The following is a 22,098-nucleotide window of genomic DNA, read 5'->3' as shown; positions in this document are numbered from 1 at the left end:
TAATGCCCGTTTTGTGTTGTGTAAGTATTTCAAACGGTGATTTTCAATTTAACGAACTTTTTTTCGGGATTTAGCGACTTTGTTAAATAGTACCAATTGTATATACATATATTTCGTTTCTATAGTTAGACTAAAAATTACAACCAAAAATAATCTTTCATTTCTTTTTAAAATCAAGTAATTTTTGTATGTTTACAGGTCCTAACTTGGTCCGCATTAAAATTTAGTCTACTTCTAAATCATTAAATAATACAGTTATAACAATAAATTAAAAAGTTATAAATAAAGAGAAATTAAATAACACAAATGGAACAAATAAATAACAAATCAATTTAAAAAATCTATACAACATTTAATTTCATACCGATAATCAGAGACAACACTGCCTTTCATACACATGTCAAGTCCAGGTTCAGTTAAGTTCAGGGCATATATTTCTAAAGCAGCAGTAGTGCTATAAAAACAATGAATATTAATATATAGGTAGAACGTAACATTCACAATATATTCTTAAATTAATTCCATAGAATATATAACTTAACTATAACTAACTTTAGGGGGGGAAACAAGTTTTCTAATAACAAAATAACATTAAAAAACTTTTTGAATTATACATACTAATAACAATTGAATTGGAATATCAAAATAATTTGACAAAATTCAATAGCTGTTAAACCAGACAACAACCCAAACCAATTTGTTTACATTTTAGGAAATTTATACTTGAGTAAATATAAATTTCAGAATAAAATTTTTTTAAATATAGTTCTTAAAAAAAATTGCGTAACTAGTATCATAATTTTATAAGTGGTTTCTAAACCAATGTCAATACATTTTGATAACACTGAAATTAGGGCATTTCAATTAACTCCAGGTAATTCAAATTAATTCCATTAAATATTTGAATATGGTATATTCAAATATTTCCTCAGCTTATACATATATTTTTATAACACCAGATAGCTGATCACTTGATTGAGCTTTCAAATTATCAAAAGATCTATTAAAAGATTTAAATCTCAAAACACTTTTTTTATTTATTTTGTCTTTTTTTTTGAAATAAGGGAAATTTTTAACTGAAAAAGGATCAAAGTATATCAAATTTAAGATTTATTTAAAAATGAAATAAAGATATAAATTATTTATATAGAGTAAAACAATAAAATATATGTTTCTGCAAAAAAATATAAAAGCTCAATATCATGGAAGATGACAAATTATGTAAGCCTATACTTTTTAAATTAATATTATAAATATTAGGTTTATATAATTTGGTGTACTTTATTTTTTTAAGGCACAGATGTTGTACCTAATCTATATTACAATTATGAAAATAAAATCAAACAGTTAGGAAAATAAATCAAAAATGCTAACCCTGACTATTTTTTTTAAAACTAATTTCACCCACATTTATCGTAAACAAACTATAAAATCAAAATACTTAAAAATTTATATAAAAAAATTACTTAAAAGTAGCATCTAATTGCTGAGCAGCAGTTCCAGCAGCTAAGTAAATTGGATGATGAGCAGCTGGAGACCATGCTATATTAGCTGTTCTGTCAATTTCTTTAACCTTCATTGTAGAAAATCTAAAAACAAAAATGATTCAAAACAAAACTTATTTGAATTACAATACAATGCAGAACTTAATAAGGAGATAATTCAAATGATATTTTGGGGGAGATTTTCACATTGTGATCTGCGGCAGAATAATCCCCAAGTCATGCCAACTTCCAAGCTGTGGCTCACGAGAAACTAAAAATAATGTTGCAGAAAGGGCCACCCTTGGGTAAACACCTACATAGTTTTTCAAAAAAAAATTACAGGTTTAAAATCTATTTGACACTTTGGTGATTGTAGTTGGTACGACAGATCACAATACAGAAACACCCCCAATATTTCTGTACCTATTTGCGTTATCTACAATCACCAATACGGCAAAGGCATTCTATTTAATAAGGGCACAGTCTATTTAAAAAAATATGTAGAAGTTGTCCAATAGTGGTTACGAGTGGTTTTAACAACTTTCTTTTAAGTTTCAACTTCAACAACATTTTTCTTTTTAAAATAAAAACTCAAAGAAAAGGGAATTTCGACCCGTTTTTAATTTTAAGTTTCTGAGTTTATTTCTTAACTACATGTTGAAGTTACTGTAGTTAATTTGAGTAGGTTTAAATGCCACCAGGAGTTATTTTGAGGAAAGTTAAATTAGGGTGACCTGGGATAATTATTGATCAAAAAATGCAAACATCTATTTTGTGAAAAAACTATTCAAGATAGAATTTTAATATTTACTGGAAGTTTGAAGCTATATGAGATGAGTCCTATTCTACCTTCTTTTGTTTGAAAATCTAATTAGAATTTAAAAGATCTTAAATTTTTAGTGATCAGGAATTACCCTTTCTCTTGATCATTCCCGGGGTAATTCTTGATCATTTCTGGGGTAATTACTGATCACCAGTTTTTATAGTAAATGGGCTGTTTAAAAATAATTATACAATGGTAATTAACAAATAAGACATTAAGATCAAACAAATAAACCAAAAAGATATGTTTAAGCTGCTAATAAAACGTTTTATTTAAAAGCAGGAATAAAGATTAACTCTTCAGCTCTGGCAGCAGCTCTCACACTGAAATTTTCATTTTCAATCATTAAAAGAAATTCACTATTTTTGCTTTCTAGAAGCTTAGTATCCTTTTTAAGCTTATAATTTCTCACCATATTTATATTAGGTTAATTTATCAACTTAAAAATTATTCTAACAATGTACACACATAAAATTAAGATAGAAGCAAGGTAAGACAAACTAGAAATGGTGCATATCAGAGCACATTTGTTTTGTATACAGTTAAAAACAAATTTTGTGATTATAGTTAAAATATATTTTATAGTTGTTCCACTTAATAAATATGAACTGTTATTTAAGAAAAGAAAATTAACTATTTATTAGCTATTTTTTAAACTATTTATAAGAAGAAATGACAATGATCAGGAATTACCCCAGTGATCAATAATTACCCCATCTGTTGGGGACAACATTTGATGTAGTTTCCTATAATCAATTATAATGTTTACAGTAGATGTGAAACAATTAAACAAAAGCTTACAAAATTTTTATATCAAAGAAAAAGAAAGTAACTCAAAATATTTATTATTAAGAGAAGGAGGGGGATCTTTGCAGAAATGTGCACATTTTGAAACCCATCTTTGAAATGGAAAATACAGAGAGCAGTTTAAAAGATACTTATTTTGTTAGATTAAACAAAAAACTATTATTAACTAAATGTAGTTATACTTTAGTAAAGTGTACAAGCATTCTTGTCCATGTCTCAAATTTAAAAAAAAAAATAATTTTTTTAAAATAAAACTTAGGTGATCATTATTTACCCAAGAAACAGAGTGATCATGAATTACCCCGGGGTCACCCTACTAGAATTTTTCTTATTTTCTTTACAGAGCTATATGATTTTAAAACGTGCAAATAAGACATTCTTAAATGATGGAATTGCCCTAAAAAGGAAAATAATTAATAATTCGTTAAATCCCAAAACAAGGTATTACCCAACAGTGTTTATAAATAAAATATCTGCAACACACAGCAAATTTTAATCAATTTTGAATGAGATTGCAGAACATTTATGATGGTGTTAACTTGATATACGGAAATATAACACATATGATACATTAGACGACTTAATTAAACATATAGGTATCATATGCCGTTCAAGTACCTAATATATCATTAGAATAGTACAATAAGAAAAAAATAATAATTAAACAACTCAAATGAATTTATTATGTCGAAATAATTGTGTATAATTACTGAACAATGACATAAAAGATGAACAATTCTAGGAAAAAGATAAAGATTGCTGATGAGAATCTGACCGGCTTGTCACTAATGACGTGGCTTTGCCGTGTCACAAAACATAACAAATTGGCTTCAAAATGGAAATTATCAAACAGTAAAAAATAAACTGAAGTATTATCATTATTAGCTAAATAAAAAATGCTTCTCTTTTCATACAGAATATACCTACTAGCTTTCGCAGCCTTCCTAACGTGGCATTCAAATGTTCACGTATTATAAATAAACACTAAATCGAAATTTTATTATTTCTGCTTAAAAGTTTTGTTGCCATTCTGCAAGAGGCAAAATAGTATTTTGACTACAATCGGTTTCATGGAGCATTCTCGTTGCATGCAATTGGCGATTAAAATGGGCTAAAGATAGCGCGTAACAGAACTCTTGTTAATTGTTGTCTTGTCTTATCTAATGTTAATACTTGTGACATGCTTTCATCAATCACCATTAGCACGTGGATAGTCATAGGAGGAGACAGTGCATTTATTTCTGTCCTGATTTTCAAACCGATTGAAATTTTATAAGCTTGGAAGTATATGACACTCAAGACTGCATTAAACATTGTGCCTAATGTAGGCATCAAGGAAATTTTAAAATATATTTTGAATAATCAAAATTGCAAAAATATTATGAAAGGGGGAAATATCGTAATACATCCCCATACATCTTACATCCCCTTACATCTGATCTGAGCTGAGGAGATGGAAGCTCTAGGCATGGAAATGGTCTTCTTCCCAATTGCGTTCGCGAATTTTTCCAATTGCGTATTCGAGTATTGCGATTGCAAGTTTCTCAAAATGTTTTCATACAGCAGTGCTAAATACTGAATACATATTTTGTATATGTTTTTGTTCCTTTCAAATTTCCTTATTATTAAAATATGCATGTAAAACAATTTAACAATTGAAATTCGTTCATTTGGATTGCCCCCTTTGAGTAAAAAGAAGTAAATGTAGAGTAGCTGAGATTGGCGATCGAAATGGGCTGCAGGTGGCGTAGAGCAGAACTCTTTTCCTATGGCAACACTTCACATGCTTTCCCCATTAGCGTGTGGAAAGTCATAGAGGAAGGAAGTACGTTAGTTTCTCTCTTGATTTTCATACAGATTAAAATCTCTTAACTTGAAAAACTATATGGAACTGAAAACTGCATTAAACATAGTTCTAAAGAAAAGTATCACGGAAATTTTAGAAAATATTTTTATTAAATAAAAGGGAGAAATATTAAGAAAAGGGAAAATATCGTAGTACATTCCTATACAACTGAAAAGAGGAAGAGAGGGAAGGGAGAAGGGCTAAAAGCATGAAACCGGTCTCTCCCCAGATGGCGTATTCGAGTGTTGCGATCGCGAATAGTTGAAAAAATTTAATTTTTATCATATTTTTATATAAATTATGGTAAAAATTTCTTTGATCAACTTAATGTAAATAATGTAGTTTAAAAACTTATATATTAGGGTAAAAATAGTCAAATCAATGTAGAAAAGTTTTTTTTCTTTCAGAATTTCATTTGAAAGGTTAAATTAGCATGTTTCATAAATGCTTGTACAGTACATACCTGCCGATAACTCGATTTATCGGGAGATTTCTTTGCTTAGGTAGAGTAGTTGTAAATTTTATGCCTTATAATTTTATTATTATTTTCATAAGTTTCACTCAGATTCATTAAGATTGATTTTGCCCATAAAAACAATAAATACAAGCAGCAGCAATAACATGCCTCTTAACCATGATCCGTCTACCACTGAGAATATTTCATGTCGCACTGTGGTCGGAGCGACTAGGTAGCTGAATTCGTATCAACTAGAACACTCTGGGATTCGAATCTGAGACACATCATAGAGAAGCAAGCGCTCTATCCACAGAGCCACCCCTTATGAAAAAATCGAGGTATAAATGAGGTATAAACAAGGTATATTTTAAAGGTATAAAGGAGGTTGTTATTTAAAGACGTCGTTGAGGTTGAAAAGGGTGCAAATGAATACCTCAAAACCAACCTCAAATATACCTTAATATATACCTCCAGAGGTATATATGTTTCAACTTGAGGTGTTTAATTTTACATCTGGGGAGAGGTAGATATTTACTACTTTAAAGTGTTTCATTTTCAACCTTAGGTTATTACTTATCAGCTTGAAGTATATTTATTTACACTTGTGGAAGTATTTATTCAACAACCTAAAGTGTGTCATTTTACACTTCAGGTTATTATAAATCAACCTCAGGTGTATTTTGTTCCACTTCAGGTAATTATTTTTCAACCTCAGGTATCTAATTTTATGCTTGTAGAGATATATATTTTTCAACGTATGGTGTGTCATTTTACACTTCAGGTTATTTCAAATCAACCTCAGGTGTATTTTGTTCGACCTTAGGTTATTACTTATCAGCTTGAAATATATTTTTTTACACTTGTGGAAGTATTTATTCAACAACCTAAGGTGTGTCATTTTACACTTCAGGTTATTATAAATCAACCTCAGGTGTATGTTGTTCGACCTCAGGTAATTATTTTTCAACCTCAGGTATCTAATTTTATGCTTGTAGAGGTATATATTTTTCAACCTGAGGCATGTCATTTTACTCTTCAGGTTATTTCAAATCTACCTCAGGTGTAATTTTTGATAGTTGGAAAGGTGATTTTTTACTAACGTAAGGTGTATTATTTTTCACCTCAAATATAGGTTTTTATGCTTGTAAAGGAAATTTTTTTAATCAAACTAAAATATGCCATTTTTCCCTTCAGGTTATATTTTTTTATGCTAATGCTGGTAATTAAATATAATTAAAATGTTTCTCCTTAGACTGCTAATTTTTAACCTAAAATATATATCTTTTCACTTGTAGAGGTATTTATCACTCTGATGGAGTTTTTAATGTTACACATTAGGTGGTAATTACTTATTAACTTTTTACGGTCTGTCTTAATTTTCACTGCTAATCCTGATGCTAAGAAACTATTTTCTAAACACATAGGCGGAATACGGATGAATCTTTCTTTCGAAAGAATTTTCGACTGATTTCCATGTATTGTGTGAAGAAAAGTAAAATGCAATGCAAAGAATATATCTTCCTTTAATTTTGAAATACAACCCATTGGAATGTATTCTTCCTCACACAATTCAGAATAGGAATTTTCACTTAACGCCTTTAATTTATAGTTTGTGAACCTTGTGCTAATTTGCAATTAAATAGTTCATAAAATTTATTAATCTTGAATTAACATGTAGAGTTGAATAATGTTAAGTATGCTGACTCATAAACCTTAAAAGAACATTTCAAATGTTTCTGTAATTTTAATAATTTCAATTAAACTATCGTGAAAAGAGGATACATTTGTTTCAGAAAAATGTGGGAACTCATTTATATAGAACGGATGTTACAGGCGCTAATTTTTTGTAAAAGCGAAATAACAGCAAATTTAAATAATTTAGCCAGCTTACAAATAAAAACTTTTATTAACAAAAAAAAATTAATTTTTCGTTCAAGAAATCAAAATTCTTGACAATTACTATGCTTCTTCTGCAAGTTTGCTGTGCTTACGTTATTTGGAGCATTGGAACCTATAAATAAAAAAATTTGAATTAGCGAGAGTCATATTTACATTGATAATGACAAATTTTAAAAGATTAGAATAATATTTTAAAGCTTATTTCGTTGCATAAATCACATTTTATTACTATTTCTATTCAATTTTGAATAAATAAATGGTTACTTTAGTAACAGCAGATGAATAATAATAATAATAATGACCTGCAAAACTCTCCTCCCCGTATATTTCAATTCTTTATTTTGACTGTTTAAACATATCACTTAAAAAAGCTAATTTTTCTATAAGATGCATATAAAAACTGCTGTAGAAATAACACGCTTATTGAAATTCTTAATTTTCCAATAATTCAACCGACCATTTTTAATTATGGATTGTTATACTGATATTTAAATTTTTTTCTCAGCAAATTTTGAATAAATTCAATTACACTGGCCTGCTTGTTTAAATTTTTAATCCAATTTCGCAAAAGAAATTGTACTAAAACCAATTCTCAATGCTGCTGATTCCGAAAATAATTGTCTATCACGTAAGGTTTTTAAAAACAAAAGGTCATTTTCAACCTTTTATTTAATGTGATCAAGAATCAATCATCTTTTAATAAAAGAATGTAGAACATCAATGTTTTGTGTTTTTCATGCCCCATCGAAATAAAAGCAACATTAAGTTTATATGTTTACTTGCCTGAGAGAATAATTTAAGATAATGCTATAAAATAATGTTTTCAAAAATCAAAGATCATGCAAACTTTATCAGTAATTTTTTAGGTGAAAAGATTTCATTGAATCAAAGGAGAATAATTTACTTGTCTTTTTTCTTTTTGGTGTATATTTAGAGTTACTCCCAGGGGAAGGCTCTCCAGTTACTAGTCTCCACTTCCTCCTAGCTGCAGAGCACGTATTATTGACAGCCTTATTCAAACCTTGAAATTCTGGATGCCATTTACGGAGCAGCTCTGTAAAAGTTGCATGTTCAAGTTGAGTAAAATCAAGTTATATAAAAGTTGCATAGCAAGTTTCATTTGGAAATTTTCAGATGAGATTTTTTTTTAAGAAATTGAAGGAAATTGAAATATATATTTATATAACTTTGATAAGTTACTAATGTTGACAACAAAAATCCAGAGTCAATAATACTTTTAAACTTTTTTAACTACAATATAAGCAGATTAAGTATAGGTTCACCAAAATGATTTTAATATTTAATTGAAATAATAAAATTATTTTTTTGGAATAGCTGTCTCAGTAAATTTGTTTTATACAATATTCTTTGTGGATTAAAGATAAAAACTATTTTATTAGAGCACACTATTTATACGAAAAGTTTTCATGTTCTTTTAGTCTCTTTACGAGTCTTCACGAGTCTTATTAAAAATAAATTGAAAATCATTCCAAAATATTAAACTGCATCATGTTGATCTAGAATAATATTCAAGATTTTGCCTTAGCGGACTAAAAACTAAAATAAAACTAAACACAGTGGCGCGACAGCCCATAGAGGGCCAAGGTCTACTGTGCCCATTTCAGTTTTCTTGACCTTGGGCTCTGGGATGCAGGAGCAGATGTTCCGGTTAGGTGGTCAGCCGAACGCGGAACCCCCAGTGTTTAGTTCCCAAGCATGCTTGGTACTCATTTATCGACCCACTGAAGGGATGAAAGGCTGAGTCAACCTTGCCCGGCCCAAGGATCGAACCCAGGACCTGTGGCACGGAAGAGCGGGGCGTTGCCTTAGTGGACTAAACGGACAAAAAGTTTGAATTTTGCATGAGAATTTTTTAAGTGGATGCCAGTTTTCCTTCACCTATAGTTGCCTTTTTGCTAACTAACTTCAGCTATTATTTAATAGGTGATACACATACAAATACTTTTAAGATACTCAACTAAACCAAGCTTATGTATAAAAGGGCAAGTAAACTTAAACTAGGCTGCATTAATTTCTTCGTAAAAATTTTAGTAACTTGTACTTGTCAGAATTCAATATGCTGTTGCTGGAATTATTATGGTGTTATTGAAGAAATGATTTCTGGTGAAAAGATGCGTTCTCTTAATCTTAATTTTAATGTTGAACTAAGCCATATTACACAAGTAACTAATTCTGGCAACTTTAACTTAATTCCTGTGACAAATATATCTTCTGTTTGTATTTCCATCCAGTGCGATGACACTGGAAAAATTTATTTTGCTAATGTAGTGAACAATCTAGAATTAGAATAACTTTTTTCTCTCTAGAGGCAATGTATATGTAAGTTCAGTAATCCCCGCTTATATATAATGTAATCGCTGTTAATATCAATCACTTATTATTACCGAAATTATTCGGTTCTGATTTTTTTTCATTATTTTAGTTTTCTGTGATCCTTACATAATTTAATGTTATTAGAATTTAATTTTCAAAATTCTTTATTTATTAGCGTTATATTTTTATTTACTCTGCACATTTAAAAATAAAAAAAATTCTTTTCTTTCTCTGCGATAATGTTAGAATTTCCAATTTCTCATCATTTCTGGAGTTTAAAAACAAAATATTTTTCAGATTATGAAAATTTATGAAGTTTGCTTTATTAATTTGTGAGGGGGGTTAAAAAATTAGTTCACTAAAATTAGCTTGAATCTTATCTCATATTACATATATTTTTATTAAAAAAAATTTCAGATTTTATTAGGAATTCTCATATATTTTTTTATGAAATTTGTTGATTTGATATGGTAAACTTGTTTCCTACCTTAGAATCACCTGTTAATAGTAAACATTAATTTAAAAAAATGAATATTTACTTCGAAAAACAGGATTGTTTTTTTTCTTCATGTTTGTAAATATATATTTTTATGAAAATGCAACTTTTGAAGAAATATTAAAATTTTTGTGTGATGTATTTACCCTGATTGCAATTTTTATTGTATATGTTTATTTTATTAGTTAAATATGTATGTTAGATTTTTGTTGAAGGCAACAAATATGCATTTCGTTCCTTACAATAGTATTGTTTATTTGTTTTATTACCTGCAATATATAAAAACTGTTAACTTTCAATTTTCAGTGATTTATTTATAAGAGAAATTATGAACCTTTTACTCAATCAGCTTGCATACTGCTACGTTAAAACATATACATTTAAGCAAAACAAAAAGAATAGTTATATTTGAATAAATTACAAACAATAAAATATACTGTGCGTAACCTGCTGTAACGATTCACCAGTAACGTTACTCTAAACAGCGACGAGAAATATTTAGATTGATCTGTCTTATTGCTAAGCCTACAACAATAGCCTCAAAGAATATCCTCCGACTTAAATAATGTAAGATCAGGACGCGTCTTTAAAACAAAAATAATGAAATTTAAGTTTGAAAATTGAGGCATATTTGATTAAAAGTGACAAAGCTAAATTAATAAATGTCAAGCACACTTACCGAATTTTAAAGAAACTTTCGATTGTAAACACACACGCCATTTGCTGGCTAGCACGGAACTCTGGGAAGTGAGCTAGTTGATATGAAGTGTACTTTAAACAACCTTAAAACAACCTTAGGTATAAATAAAATGACTTCATACATCTCAATAAAGACCTCACTCTCTTTAGTTGAAAAAAATTATATTTTTTATACCTCGTAAATACCTCTTTTGTTACAAGTGTAAAAAAAACAACCTGGTGAACCTTAAAAACTGCCTCATGATTCTGGTTGATATGAAGTGAATTTTAAACAACCTCAAAATAAGCTTAGGTATAAATAAAAGGACTTCATATACCTCAATAAATATCTCACTCTCGTTAGTTGAAATAAGGTCAATTTTTTTATACCTCAAAAATACCTCTTTTATTACAAGTATCAGAAAATCAACTTGACATACCTTAAAAATCACCTTATCAGTCTGGTTGATTTGAAGTGAATTTAAAACAACCTCAAAATAAGCTTAGGTATAAATAAAATGACTTCATATACCTCAATAAATATCTCACTCTTTTTAGTTGAAATAAGGTAAAAAATTTTACACCTCAAAAATACCTCTTTTGTTACAAATGTAAGAAAATAAACCTGGTATACCTTAAAAATCACCTTATCAGTCTGGATGATTTGAAGTGAATTTTAAACAACCTCAAAACAAGCTGAAGTATATATAAATCAACCTCGTACACCTTAATTACAACCTTTACGAGGTATAATTTTTATTTCTGTTTTCTCTGCAACCTTAAATATACCTCAAATATACCTCAAAACAACCTTAATACCTCAAAAATACCTCAAATCAACCTTAAATATACCTTAAATTTTCATAAGGGACCGCTGCTCTAGTTGTATGAATTTAAATAAAGCCAATTAGAAGTATGGAACAGAGATTAGCACTAGCCACAAGTACCTTAGAGAGAACGCGTTCGTTGAACCAATGAGGGCTGGAACAAATACAACACTTACCTTCACTTTACAACAAGAAGAAATACAACAATACACTTCACTTTTTGTGTTTTTCTCAACCTCTTTACTTTGAGTTTAATTCTGAAGGATTTATTTTTTCAACATCTTCGGTATTTTCTCCTTTGGATCTGACCTTCCGTTAATTGTTTGTTCTTGACGCAGAGCAGTTTTTACGTTTATAGGGGCCTTGGGCCTGTTATTATCTGGGGGCCCTTTATGAGTAAATTTAGAGAAAAAAAATTCTTTTTTTGAATAATTTTTAAATTTTTTTTTATTTTAGGAGTAAAAAACATATAAATTAATTATAAAAGCTTATATACATTATTTTTATCGAAAATTTAAGGTAACTATATTTTTCGCGCTTTTTGAGAGGCGAATCTTCTATCGCATCATCAAAATCAATTTCCTGTAAGACATACATTTTGCTTTGCAGATCAAAATCTGTTAGACTTAGAAACATAAGATTATGAAGGTGTGTAGAAAATATGCAAGGAGTTATAAAAAATACAAGAAAATGCAGTTTGATTATTAGTTTCTTTTTTATAATCGCCGTTGAAAGACTGACTCAATTTTGAGCCAATGTTTAACTACGTAGCCTTGAAATATTAAAACCAATTCAGAAGACAAGGAAAATCCTGGATCAATACTCAGAGGTATTGAATTGTTAAGAGAACTCGCAGCTTATGACCCCGGCAGATTTAACATGCACCAGTCACCATTTTATACTTGCGCCGACTCAATTCGAACTCCCATTCTCACGAACAGGAGTCCATAGCCCTACCATCAACCAAGCTATCATGGCCAAATTACTAGTTTATTTTATAACAGTCATTGAGCAGGCCACCCGATTTCGAGTTTACTACTACTAATGAACTCCGTAGCCTTGTAATTTTGAACCCAATCCAGCAGACAAGAGAACTCCTGGATCAAGTAGTGGAAGAAATTTTTGCCTTCGTGGAGGACATTTTGATGGAATTACCCCGCATTTGAGTTACACGGAGAGGAAAACCGCGAAATCCTCCCACGGTTAGTCTGATACCAAGGGAACTCTAATTCATGATCCGCCTACCACTGAGAATATTTTACGTCAGCACTGTGGTCGGTAAAAGCCGGATGTGGAATTCATATCGATCAGCCATCACTGGGATTCGAACTCGGTGCACCTCATTCAGAGGAGAATGCTCTATCCCATGAGTCCACCTTTATTGAGTAATAACTCTGCGGCAAGTACCAATTTTCCAATTTTGTTGATTGGTACCCATCCTTAAAAACGGCTCTGCTTTGATGTCAATCTGACTGCTTTTAATGGCTATTCCAAGTACGATTTTGGTTCATTTCTATTTAACTTGATTAATTCACCCTTTCAGCCTTTTGCTGCTGTCCCTTCGCAAACGACAATCTGTCGAGCAGGGATGTCAACGAACTCAAAAGCTATTCCCAGATAGCAATATAAGGTTTTTTTCACCCAACAAAAACCTTTTCATGTAAACCTAAAAAGGGTTTTTTACACGGTTTTCGTGTAAACCTTCTAACCTTAAAACGAGGTCTGCGACAATTTGCTCTATTCTACGCACATTACCCTAATCCAAAACCTTGGAAAACAACCTTCCACATAACAACCTTAAAACGAGGTTGTCTTAGGGTTTTCAAGGCTGAAAAAAAAACCTTGAATAAAGCTAGTTCTAAGGTGAAAATCATCTTAAATCTACATAATTATAAGGTTTCCGTTTGCAGCGTTTCGTATGCTCAGCTAAAATCTACCTTGTCGTGAGATTTTCATTGACAATGCAATTTAATACTATTGCTAGTATACGTCAGCTAAAACGTCATTCTGAAAGTGACGTCATCTCTTCCATGGTTGTACGACGTTAGTATGACGACGCGTTTCATTATTTGTTTTATATTTTACTTCTTATAGCTTCTCAATCCGAGGAAAATTCTCCTTTTCATCAATTTTGCTCGATTATTTTGGGGAAAAATAATCATTTCTTTATCAGTTTGACATACTTTGCAGTGAGAACTTAGCAATTTACAAGTTAAAATATCGTTTAATAAGAATTTTATTTTTTTATTCAACGATTTGATTAAAGAAAAAACAAAATAAATAGAACATCTAATACTTAAAGAGGGTCTGCGTATTTTTTTTCCTCTCTTATTCGGAATTTTATGTGGTGTGAGAAGTTTCGATGAATGTAAAAGTGCTAATGCAGTTTTTTTGCATGTCAGGGAAAATTAACATGAAATATCTTCTTTTGTCAAAATAAATAAAATGCAACTGATTATTTATCTCTTACTTAATATATATGATCTGATAAATGTAGGAAATTTAATGATAACAAAATATTTTTTTTTAAAAAATCGTTTAATGCATGTAGAAACTCCAAACATATTTTTTTAATACACAACAACAAATAAATATTATGATTATCATAACAATTAATAAATGACAAGTGCATTAGTACAAATTAGATATGCCATAATTAAATTAGGTACTTTGTTAATATACAGAAATATTATCCGTATAATAACCACTAGTGAATGACACAAAACAAATATACCATAATTAAATCAACTATTTCGTCAATACATAAAAAACTGATATAGGTATAATAACCACCAGTAAATACACAACATATTTAACAGGAATTAGCGAAACAATCTTCATTCAAATAAATTACTTCCTCGTCAGATATACTCCTTTCTCTGAAAAATAAGATGAAATTTTATGCATATACACATAAATTGCATGTACGTACATATTAGACACAAAAGTATATTGTACGTACAAGAATGCATGCGTACGTTATATGTGTACAGCTGCATACAAACGTATAAATAAAAACACGTGCGTACACGCGGGCGTACGCAGTATATAATTATATATATGTAGTTACTTTAAATATCGTTGTATGAATAACATTGCTATTAGGTAGTACATGCATATAGTACATGCACACGTGAGTACATTGTGTGTCATATGGACGTAGAAAGAATAAATTATTTGTACAAAGCAAAGAGCAGACCACTCTGAAAAATTTTTGATTTAATGATTGGTTGTTTTTGTTGGTCTATGTCGCACTAACGATGAACAATGGGCTATTGGTGTAGAGTTGGGAAACATTCTTGAGGATGATCCGAAGACATGTCAACACAACTTTGATCCTCTGCAGAGGAAATGGATCGCTTGCTTCAGTGACGACCTGCGCGTGAAGTCGAAAACTTAATGGTTGAAAAGTTTAATTAGGATTGATACCGGACACCTTTGGTTCCTTTGCCGGTTGAACAAAGTGATCACCCATCCACACACTGACCGTAGCTAGTGATGCTTCGGTGTTCTACTGGGAAACGTGTCCTAAAGTTCACTCTACTGCGAGATGATCTAATGATCGGTTATTTACGTTCTAGGACTCAATCTTAAGAGTTCGTAGGATCTCAAATATGTTAATTAATTAATGCAAACTATATTTTAAGTTATGAAATTAGACAAAAATGAGACGTACTTTCTCTGAAAAACGTACCTTTTTTCGACGGATGCACGTTTCTGACCCACAAAATATAGGGGGCAGCCGCAGTCTGGGAAATATGGTCCCAATAATAGTTTGGTCAAAAGAGCCGTCCAACGGACATTCGCAATCCGAGATAAATCGTCCCAATAGTGTGGTCTGAATCCAAAGCTTAGACCCCTTAATGTTAATTTTACTTTCTGCGTATTTCACCATGTCTTGAGAATTTTTTAAACGAGTTAAAGTAATTTTGCATACAAATATAAAATTCGTTTACCCATAGATAATTCTTTGCAAAATATAACTTTTAGTAAATATTTACTTGCTTTATTTTATTTCTTAATAGTCGACAAAATTTTGAATGATGAAGTATATATTTTTTATATCATTTTAAAGAAGGAAATTTTAAATGGCAAAATACAAAATTTGAGTGAAAGGGATCGAATAGTTCCTGAAAAATCGAATTTTGTAAAAGTCGCATTTTTAGGAGTTATTCATTTCGTTCAAGTCTTGCCTTTTGCCATTTAAAATTGTTTGACTTACAATTCCAAATTTTTTAGACTATCATTGAATAAAATAACAAAAATAATTGTTTTGACTAAAAGTTATATTTTGCATGGAATTAGCTTTGGACAAACAAATTTTCTAATTGAGTGCAAAAAAAATTTCAATTCACTTAAGATGCTCTCATGATGTAGTCTCATACGTAAAAAGTAATTTTAACATTAAGGGGTACAAACTTCCGCTCTTCTGACCATAACTATTGGGACTATTTTTTCCCAGGTTGCAGCCACCTTTATAAATTGAGAGTCAAAAACCCAAGAAACACCAAAAATAAGGTATGTTTTTTCAGAGTATGAAAGTACGTTTTTGTGTCTGATTTCGTAACTTAAAATATCATGTGCACTAATTAATTAGCATATATGTCATATTCTCGAACCTTTAAAATCGAGTCCTTGAATGTGGAGATACGATCATTAGATTAAAAGTTATTTAGAATGGTCCGTTTATTTTTTGCGTATCGTACATACGTATATATACCTTAAGTAGTACATATTCTTATGTACGTTAATTCACATATATGTAGATACTCACATACCTTATATGAATGTTTGTATATATAATATAAATATGTATCTATGTAAATGTGGGTATATTTGTACGTACGTATGTACACAATTTATATATGTTCAATACATGTACGCTTGTATTCATGCTCTATGTAATAACGATGTATGCACTTATGTATAAACAGGGCTCAAAAAAGGGAAAACCCTGAAAAAGTTTGATCTATTGATCGGGTTTTAATCTACTACGACTCGATCTTATTGGGTTGAAGATCTAACTTTATGAGGGATTCAGTTTCTAGACCCTTAAAATAGGGGAGGTACCTGCCATCTGCAAAATATGGTATCAAGAGTTTATGAAGGAGAGCGGTAGAAAGTTTGAATCACTTAATGTTAAAATTTCTTTTTGCGAATTTCGCCTTATATAACTTTTTAAGCAAATCGAAAATTTTAAATGAAATTAATCGAAGTGTTATTCAGAAATCGAATTTTACATAAATAACTCTTTTTAGAATTGGACTACCTAGAAACTATTAGCCCGATTTCATTCGAATTTCTTATTTTGCCTTTAAAATGATGAGGAAAAAATTCTATATTTTGCAATGCTAAGTGTTTTCGACAATCAGTAAATAAAATAAAAAATAATATTTATTTAAAGTTATTTTTTGCATAGATTATCTTTGGATAAACGAATCTTATAATAGTGTGCCAAAACTTCATGATTCGCTTAACATTCGCTTGTTAACGTTAAGAGATCCAAACATTCATATATATGTACACAGTTTATATATATGTAGGTACACATGTTTAATGCACGTACATACGTACGTATGTATGCGCTATGTAATAATATTGTATGTACGTTTGCTGCACACATCGTACCTACGTACATACGTACGTATATGCACGCAACGTAACGTATGTACAGCGCGCGCAAAATAAGATCACCCAGAATAACTTTTTTCTATAAAGATCGGATCTACACGTACTATAACACAATGTTAATAGTTTAAGGCGGTGATCTTAATTATGCTAAATAATTAGTATGACGATATTTTAAGTAACGAAGTCAGACAAAAAATAAAGCGTGTTTCGCTGAAAAAACATGCCTCCTTTTCGTAGGATTTTAATTCTTGCCTTTAAATTACATTGTTGTAATCACAATATGAAAACTATGGTACCAATAGTTTAGGTGGGCGAGGGATCGAAAGTTTGGGTCAACCTTTAATGTCAATTTAATTCTTTGCGTATTTCATGTTCAAATAAATCTAAACTTTTTACGCAAAATTATAAAATTCATTTTTCCAAAAATAATTCTGTCAAAATTTTTTTAATAATTTTTTTTTAAAATTAATAATGGTCGAAGAGTTTCTGAATTGTTAGTTATGCTTATATCTTAATGCCCATTTTAAAACCATAATTAATTTAAGGTACGGTGTGTATGAATCCCGATAAGACGTTTAGTCTGAATTCGCGCTCTAGCTAGTCTGGAAGGGGTTAACATTTCGATTTATGATAACTTCCTATCAGTCAATAATATGGTAATAATTGTGCTTATAGGGAACAGAAAGAAATTAAAACATGTATTGACATATAGCAGAGAGTTCCTATTTTAAATTGAGCATTCCAACTACTAGAAAAAAAGTCAAATTTTCGATAGAAAATTATTCCTATAAGCAATAAATTCTACTTATAGTGGTTAGAAAACGAATAAAACACATTATACATGAACACAGGCTACATGAATAAGTATATTACCCTGTCTAGAAATTAATTTGCTTAAGCTAATTGGAAAGTTACCGAAATTTAAATTACAATTTTCTAGCCTTAAATAAACTAGAAAGTGAGTTAAAAAAACATTATAAATGCTGTTTGGCAAAACTCAGATTCAAACTATAGTAATACACACTTTAAATTTAAAAATCCTGATAAGTAGTCTGGAGCGTTATAAAACTTTTAATATGGATAAGTTTCCAATTTGAGAAATATAATTTTTATTTGCTGAGCTATATTTTTATATTAATGCAAGTTTATTAATTTCAGTTAGTATTAATCTCATTTATTAATAGTTATGTAAAGTGTACTTTTTTTTTGTTGCAGTGTGGAACTATTTACTTGAATCTATAGGCAATTCGTACATCCAAAAAAAAAATAATAAGAATGTAAAACAGTAATAACAAATAATAAATTAAAATATTGTTAAATAAATTTAAATTATAGTTTCAGTGTTTACTTAAAATTTACTGAAATTATGAAGACATCATAATTACCATTCAATGTCCCTTAGGTTGTGTCGTTCCAAACATAAATGTAAGTTTTAGATTCCTAAGTTACATGTTTATTAATTGAGATTCTTAAAATAAATAAATAACAATAGTTAAATTAAATACTTAATAATGAAAATGAAATGCACTCAAACGGTGTACCTACTTTTTTTTGTTGCAAAGAAAAGTAGAAATCTTTAACTGGAAACAATATAACAGAATATCAATAAAACAGAAACGCCAATTTCAACTTCAATCGAGGAAGATAACTCCAAGAGTGCAAATGACCACCAGCAGTAATATTAGTGCTATATTGCGCATGACGTAAACAGCAGTTTTTAAGACAGCATTAGGGGAATCAGGTTTACAAGAATTTCTTAAGTGAAATTTAGTGAGATAATTTCTTTTTCTTTCTTTTTATTTTTATTATTTTTAATCGAATGAGAATTTTGAAGTTTGAACACTAAGCATTGCCTCAAAGTTTCAGTACAGTAAGGCTAATAGAAGTTTTTCTAGTTTCTCAAAGAACTTTTTTTTAAATTTTATTTATTGCTTTTTCATTTTAACTTAATGTGTTTTAGACGTATAGCTGTTAGCTAACACAAATAAGACGTTAAAAGAAAGACTAGAGATTTAAAAGATTTTTTAAAGTAAAATTTAATTAAACAGACTTTTAGCCTCCCCCCCCCTTTAGAAAAACGCGTCTTTCTTTATATCACTTATGCATTTTTTTTTATACAAATTTTTTATTTTCAGCAGTGTTTTGTTAAAAATGTATATAAAATTTTTTTTACTCTAAAAAACTGATGCAAGTTATCAGCAATTGGTTAAACATTTACGTACCTGCTAACTCATAAACTTTTTAGAGAAAACATTTTACAGTAGTGAAAATTGTTTGATTGTTAGTTTGACAAATTTATTTAAAAATTATTTGTACAGTCTAAGATAATAATTTTATAAATAAATAAATTTTATTCTTCAAAAATAAAATAATCAGCATTTATAACTTTTTAGTTTCAAGGTTAAATTGTAAATAACGTTATAAAAATAAAAACATTATATGAATAAAAATTAAGATATATAAACATACAGATACATCCACTAATGCACTTCATATATTTTCAACTCTACCAAGTGAAATAGCGTTGAAAAATTCAACCTAATGACATTGATCACAAAAACTGCAATTGATATTATTGAAATTCTATACAGTGTGCAAAAATTAAACGGACCACCCTGAATAACTTTTGATCTAATGATCAGATCTTCACGTTCTAGGACTCGATCTAAATATTTCGAAGGGATAACCTCAAAAATGCTAATTACCTAGTGCAAACAATATTTTAAGTTACAAAATCTGCACAAAATCCTACTTTCTCTAAATAAACAATTTTTTCCCCAACGGATTTGGATTTCTGACCCCCAAAATCTAGAGGGTAGCCGCAATCAGGGAAATATATGGTCTAAATAGTTTGGCCAGAAGAGCGGTCCAACGGTTGATCCCCATAATGCTAATTTTATTTTTTGCGTAGTTCACCATATTTCAAGAACTTTTTAAGCAAATTGAAAAATATTTGCACACAATTATGAAATTCGTTTATCTATTATGTTATGGTAAAAGTATATTTTAGTAAATATTTTTATTATTATTTATTATTTTATTAAGTAGTAGTCGGAAAAAATTTAAATTATGAAGTATGTATTTTTTACATCCTTTTAAAATAGGTAATTTTACATGGCAAAATACAAAATTTGAGCAAGATCGGTTGAATACTTTCTGATAAATCGAATTTTAAATACACACGCAGGAACGATTCGACCGATTTAACTCAATTTTGTATTTTGCCATGTAAAATTACATACATTAAAATTTAATGAAAAGTTGTATGCTTTACAATTAAAAAATTTTCCAGCTATTATTTAATAACTTTATAAAAAATAATAAATGTCTACAAAAAAAAATTTTTTGCGTGCAATTATCTTTAGAAAAACGAATTTTAAAATTATGTTCAGAAATTTTTCGACTTGTTTGAGAAGATCTCGAAAAATGGCGAAATACGCAAAAAGTAAAATTAAAATTAATGGATTCAAACTTTGGATCGCTCTTCTGATCAAACTATGTGGACTATATTCCTCAGATTGCGGCTACTCCCTATATTTCGGGGGTTAAAAATCTAAATACGTCTGAAGAAAGGTATATTTATTCAGAGAAAGTAAGTTTTTGCGTCTGATTTCGTAACTTAAAATAGCGTCTGCACTAATTAATTAGCATATTTGAGGTCATCCCCTCGAACCGTTAAGATTGAGTAGTAAAACATGAAGATCCGATCATTAGATCAAAATTTATTCAGGATGGTCTGTTTCTTGTTTTGCGCACTATACAGCGAGCTTTGTGTACAAAAAGGTTTTAAATTCACTCCAAAGATATGATGAAAGAAAGCTATGGGTCTAGGCTTTGAATCTACCCAGCTTTAGAGCGGGTACCAGCTTGTCAGGGAAATATAAGCGGAAGATGCGCAATTCTGATTTTATTGTCACCATCACGCCGTTAGTCACAAAACGTGGAGTCTTAATCTCGATGACCCTCTAGTTCACAAGGGACAGTTGGGCGAATTTTTTGTATCGAATATTTTAAGTAAAATTCTCTTGGTGCGGATATTTCATTGCTATACCATAATAAGGTCTGCAATAAGGTAAAATGAACGAGAAAAGGCCATACATTTTGAAGGAACCGCTGCGTATGGGACCCCTAAAGCAAAATTTGAAGAAAAAAAATTACAATTTCTAAAAAAAATATTGAAGATTAAATTGAAATTTTTTAAAAATTTTATTCATTTTTTAATGAGATTATTCGAATGAAAAGTTTCGAAAAATTAACGATAACTTGTATTTGTTGTGTCCACATTTTCTTAAAAAGGCAAAACTCGAAAACTGCTAAAGTTTTTCTCATTATTACAGGAAGCCGTTGACTAGATATGATTCAGATTCAACAGAAATGTTTTCCCAACTTTTTAAATCTAAACCGTGACTACGAGAAAACTTTAAAAGAAGGTTTTCGCAATGTACTTTTGCAGACCTTAGAAAACAATCCAAAAACATAGTCTTTATGCTCGTTTATTTGTTTTCCCTTAAATGAGGTTTTTTGGAAAAATATTTTCTAATTATTTATTAATATTTTCGCTGGAAAGGTTAATATTTGCCTTATTTCGTTTCCTTGGAAAAAGGTTTCAGCTTTATATTTCTGCTGACCTTATCATGACAACAAACAAAAATGAAAAAAATAAGGGTTGCCATTTGCTTATTTTTTAACCTAAGAAACAATATTTTATTAAAAAGCTTTAAAAATCATTTAGTTTTCCTTTTACGATAAAAGGTTGGAAATTGCAATATTTTTGCTTTATTTAAAAAAGGTTTTTACTGCAAACCTTTTCGTGACA

The 22,098-nt window shown here is 29.7% G+C and overlaps 1 protein-coding gene and 2 long non-coding RNA genes across 24 annotated transcripts in view; all 3 read right to left on the bottom strand.

The window, feature by feature from the left end:
* The window catches only part of Sec31 (COPII coat complex component secretory 31), a 76,097-nt gene extending 71,806 nt beyond the window's left edge, over positions 1–4,291 (bottom strand). For 12 of the 22 annotated variants that reach the window (XM_087150701.1, XM_087150704.1, XM_087150705.1 and 9 more), the window contains exons 1-3: positions 4,042–4,175; positions 1,467–1,589; positions 365–454 (exon numbers count right to left, since the gene is read on the bottom strand). In XM_087150701.1, the coding sequence (XP_087006827.1) occupies positions 365–454; positions 1,467–1,579 (203 nt within the window). In that variant the 5' untranslated portion in view covers positions 1,580–1,589; positions 4,042–4,175. Of the gene's footprint in view, positions 1–364; positions 455–1,466; positions 1,590–3,824; positions 3,911–4,028 lie in introns of those variants that run through there. The other 10 variants (XM_087150702.1, XM_087150709.1, XM_087150716.1 and 7 more) reach the window with 8 other exon arrangements.
* A 2,994-nt stretch (positions 4,292–7,285) lies between these two features.
* On the bottom strand, positions 7,286–11,250 carry LOC147803275 (uncharacterized). Its single transcript, XR_015428988.1, has 3 exons — positions 10,826–11,250; positions 8,221–8,370; positions 7,286–7,428 (listed from the first exon to the last, which is right to left on the bottom strand). It is a non-coding gene; the product is annotated as an uncharacterized LOC147803275 (long non-coding RNA).
* Positions 11,251–14,185: 2,935 nt separating this feature from the next.
* On the bottom strand, positions 14,186–19,064 carry LOC147803274 (uncharacterized). The gene is made up of 3 exons (XR_015428841.1): positions 18,828–19,064; positions 18,668–18,722; positions 14,186–14,530 (listed from the first exon to the last, which is right to left on the bottom strand). It is a non-coding gene; the product is annotated as an uncharacterized LOC147803274 (long non-coding RNA).
* Positions 19,065–22,098: the final 3,034 nt, after the last annotated feature.

This window comes from Parasteatoda tepidariorum, chromosome 9 (assembly GCF_982258835.1).
Source record: "Parasteatoda tepidariorum strain Cologne lab strain chromosome 9, Ptep-v5.0, whole genome shotgun sequence".
Classification (NCBI taxonomy): domain Eukaryota; kingdom Metazoa; phylum Arthropoda; class Arachnida; order Araneae; family Theridiidae; genus Parasteatoda; species Parasteatoda tepidariorum.
This window is presented reverse-complemented; position numbering and strand designations above follow the sequence as displayed.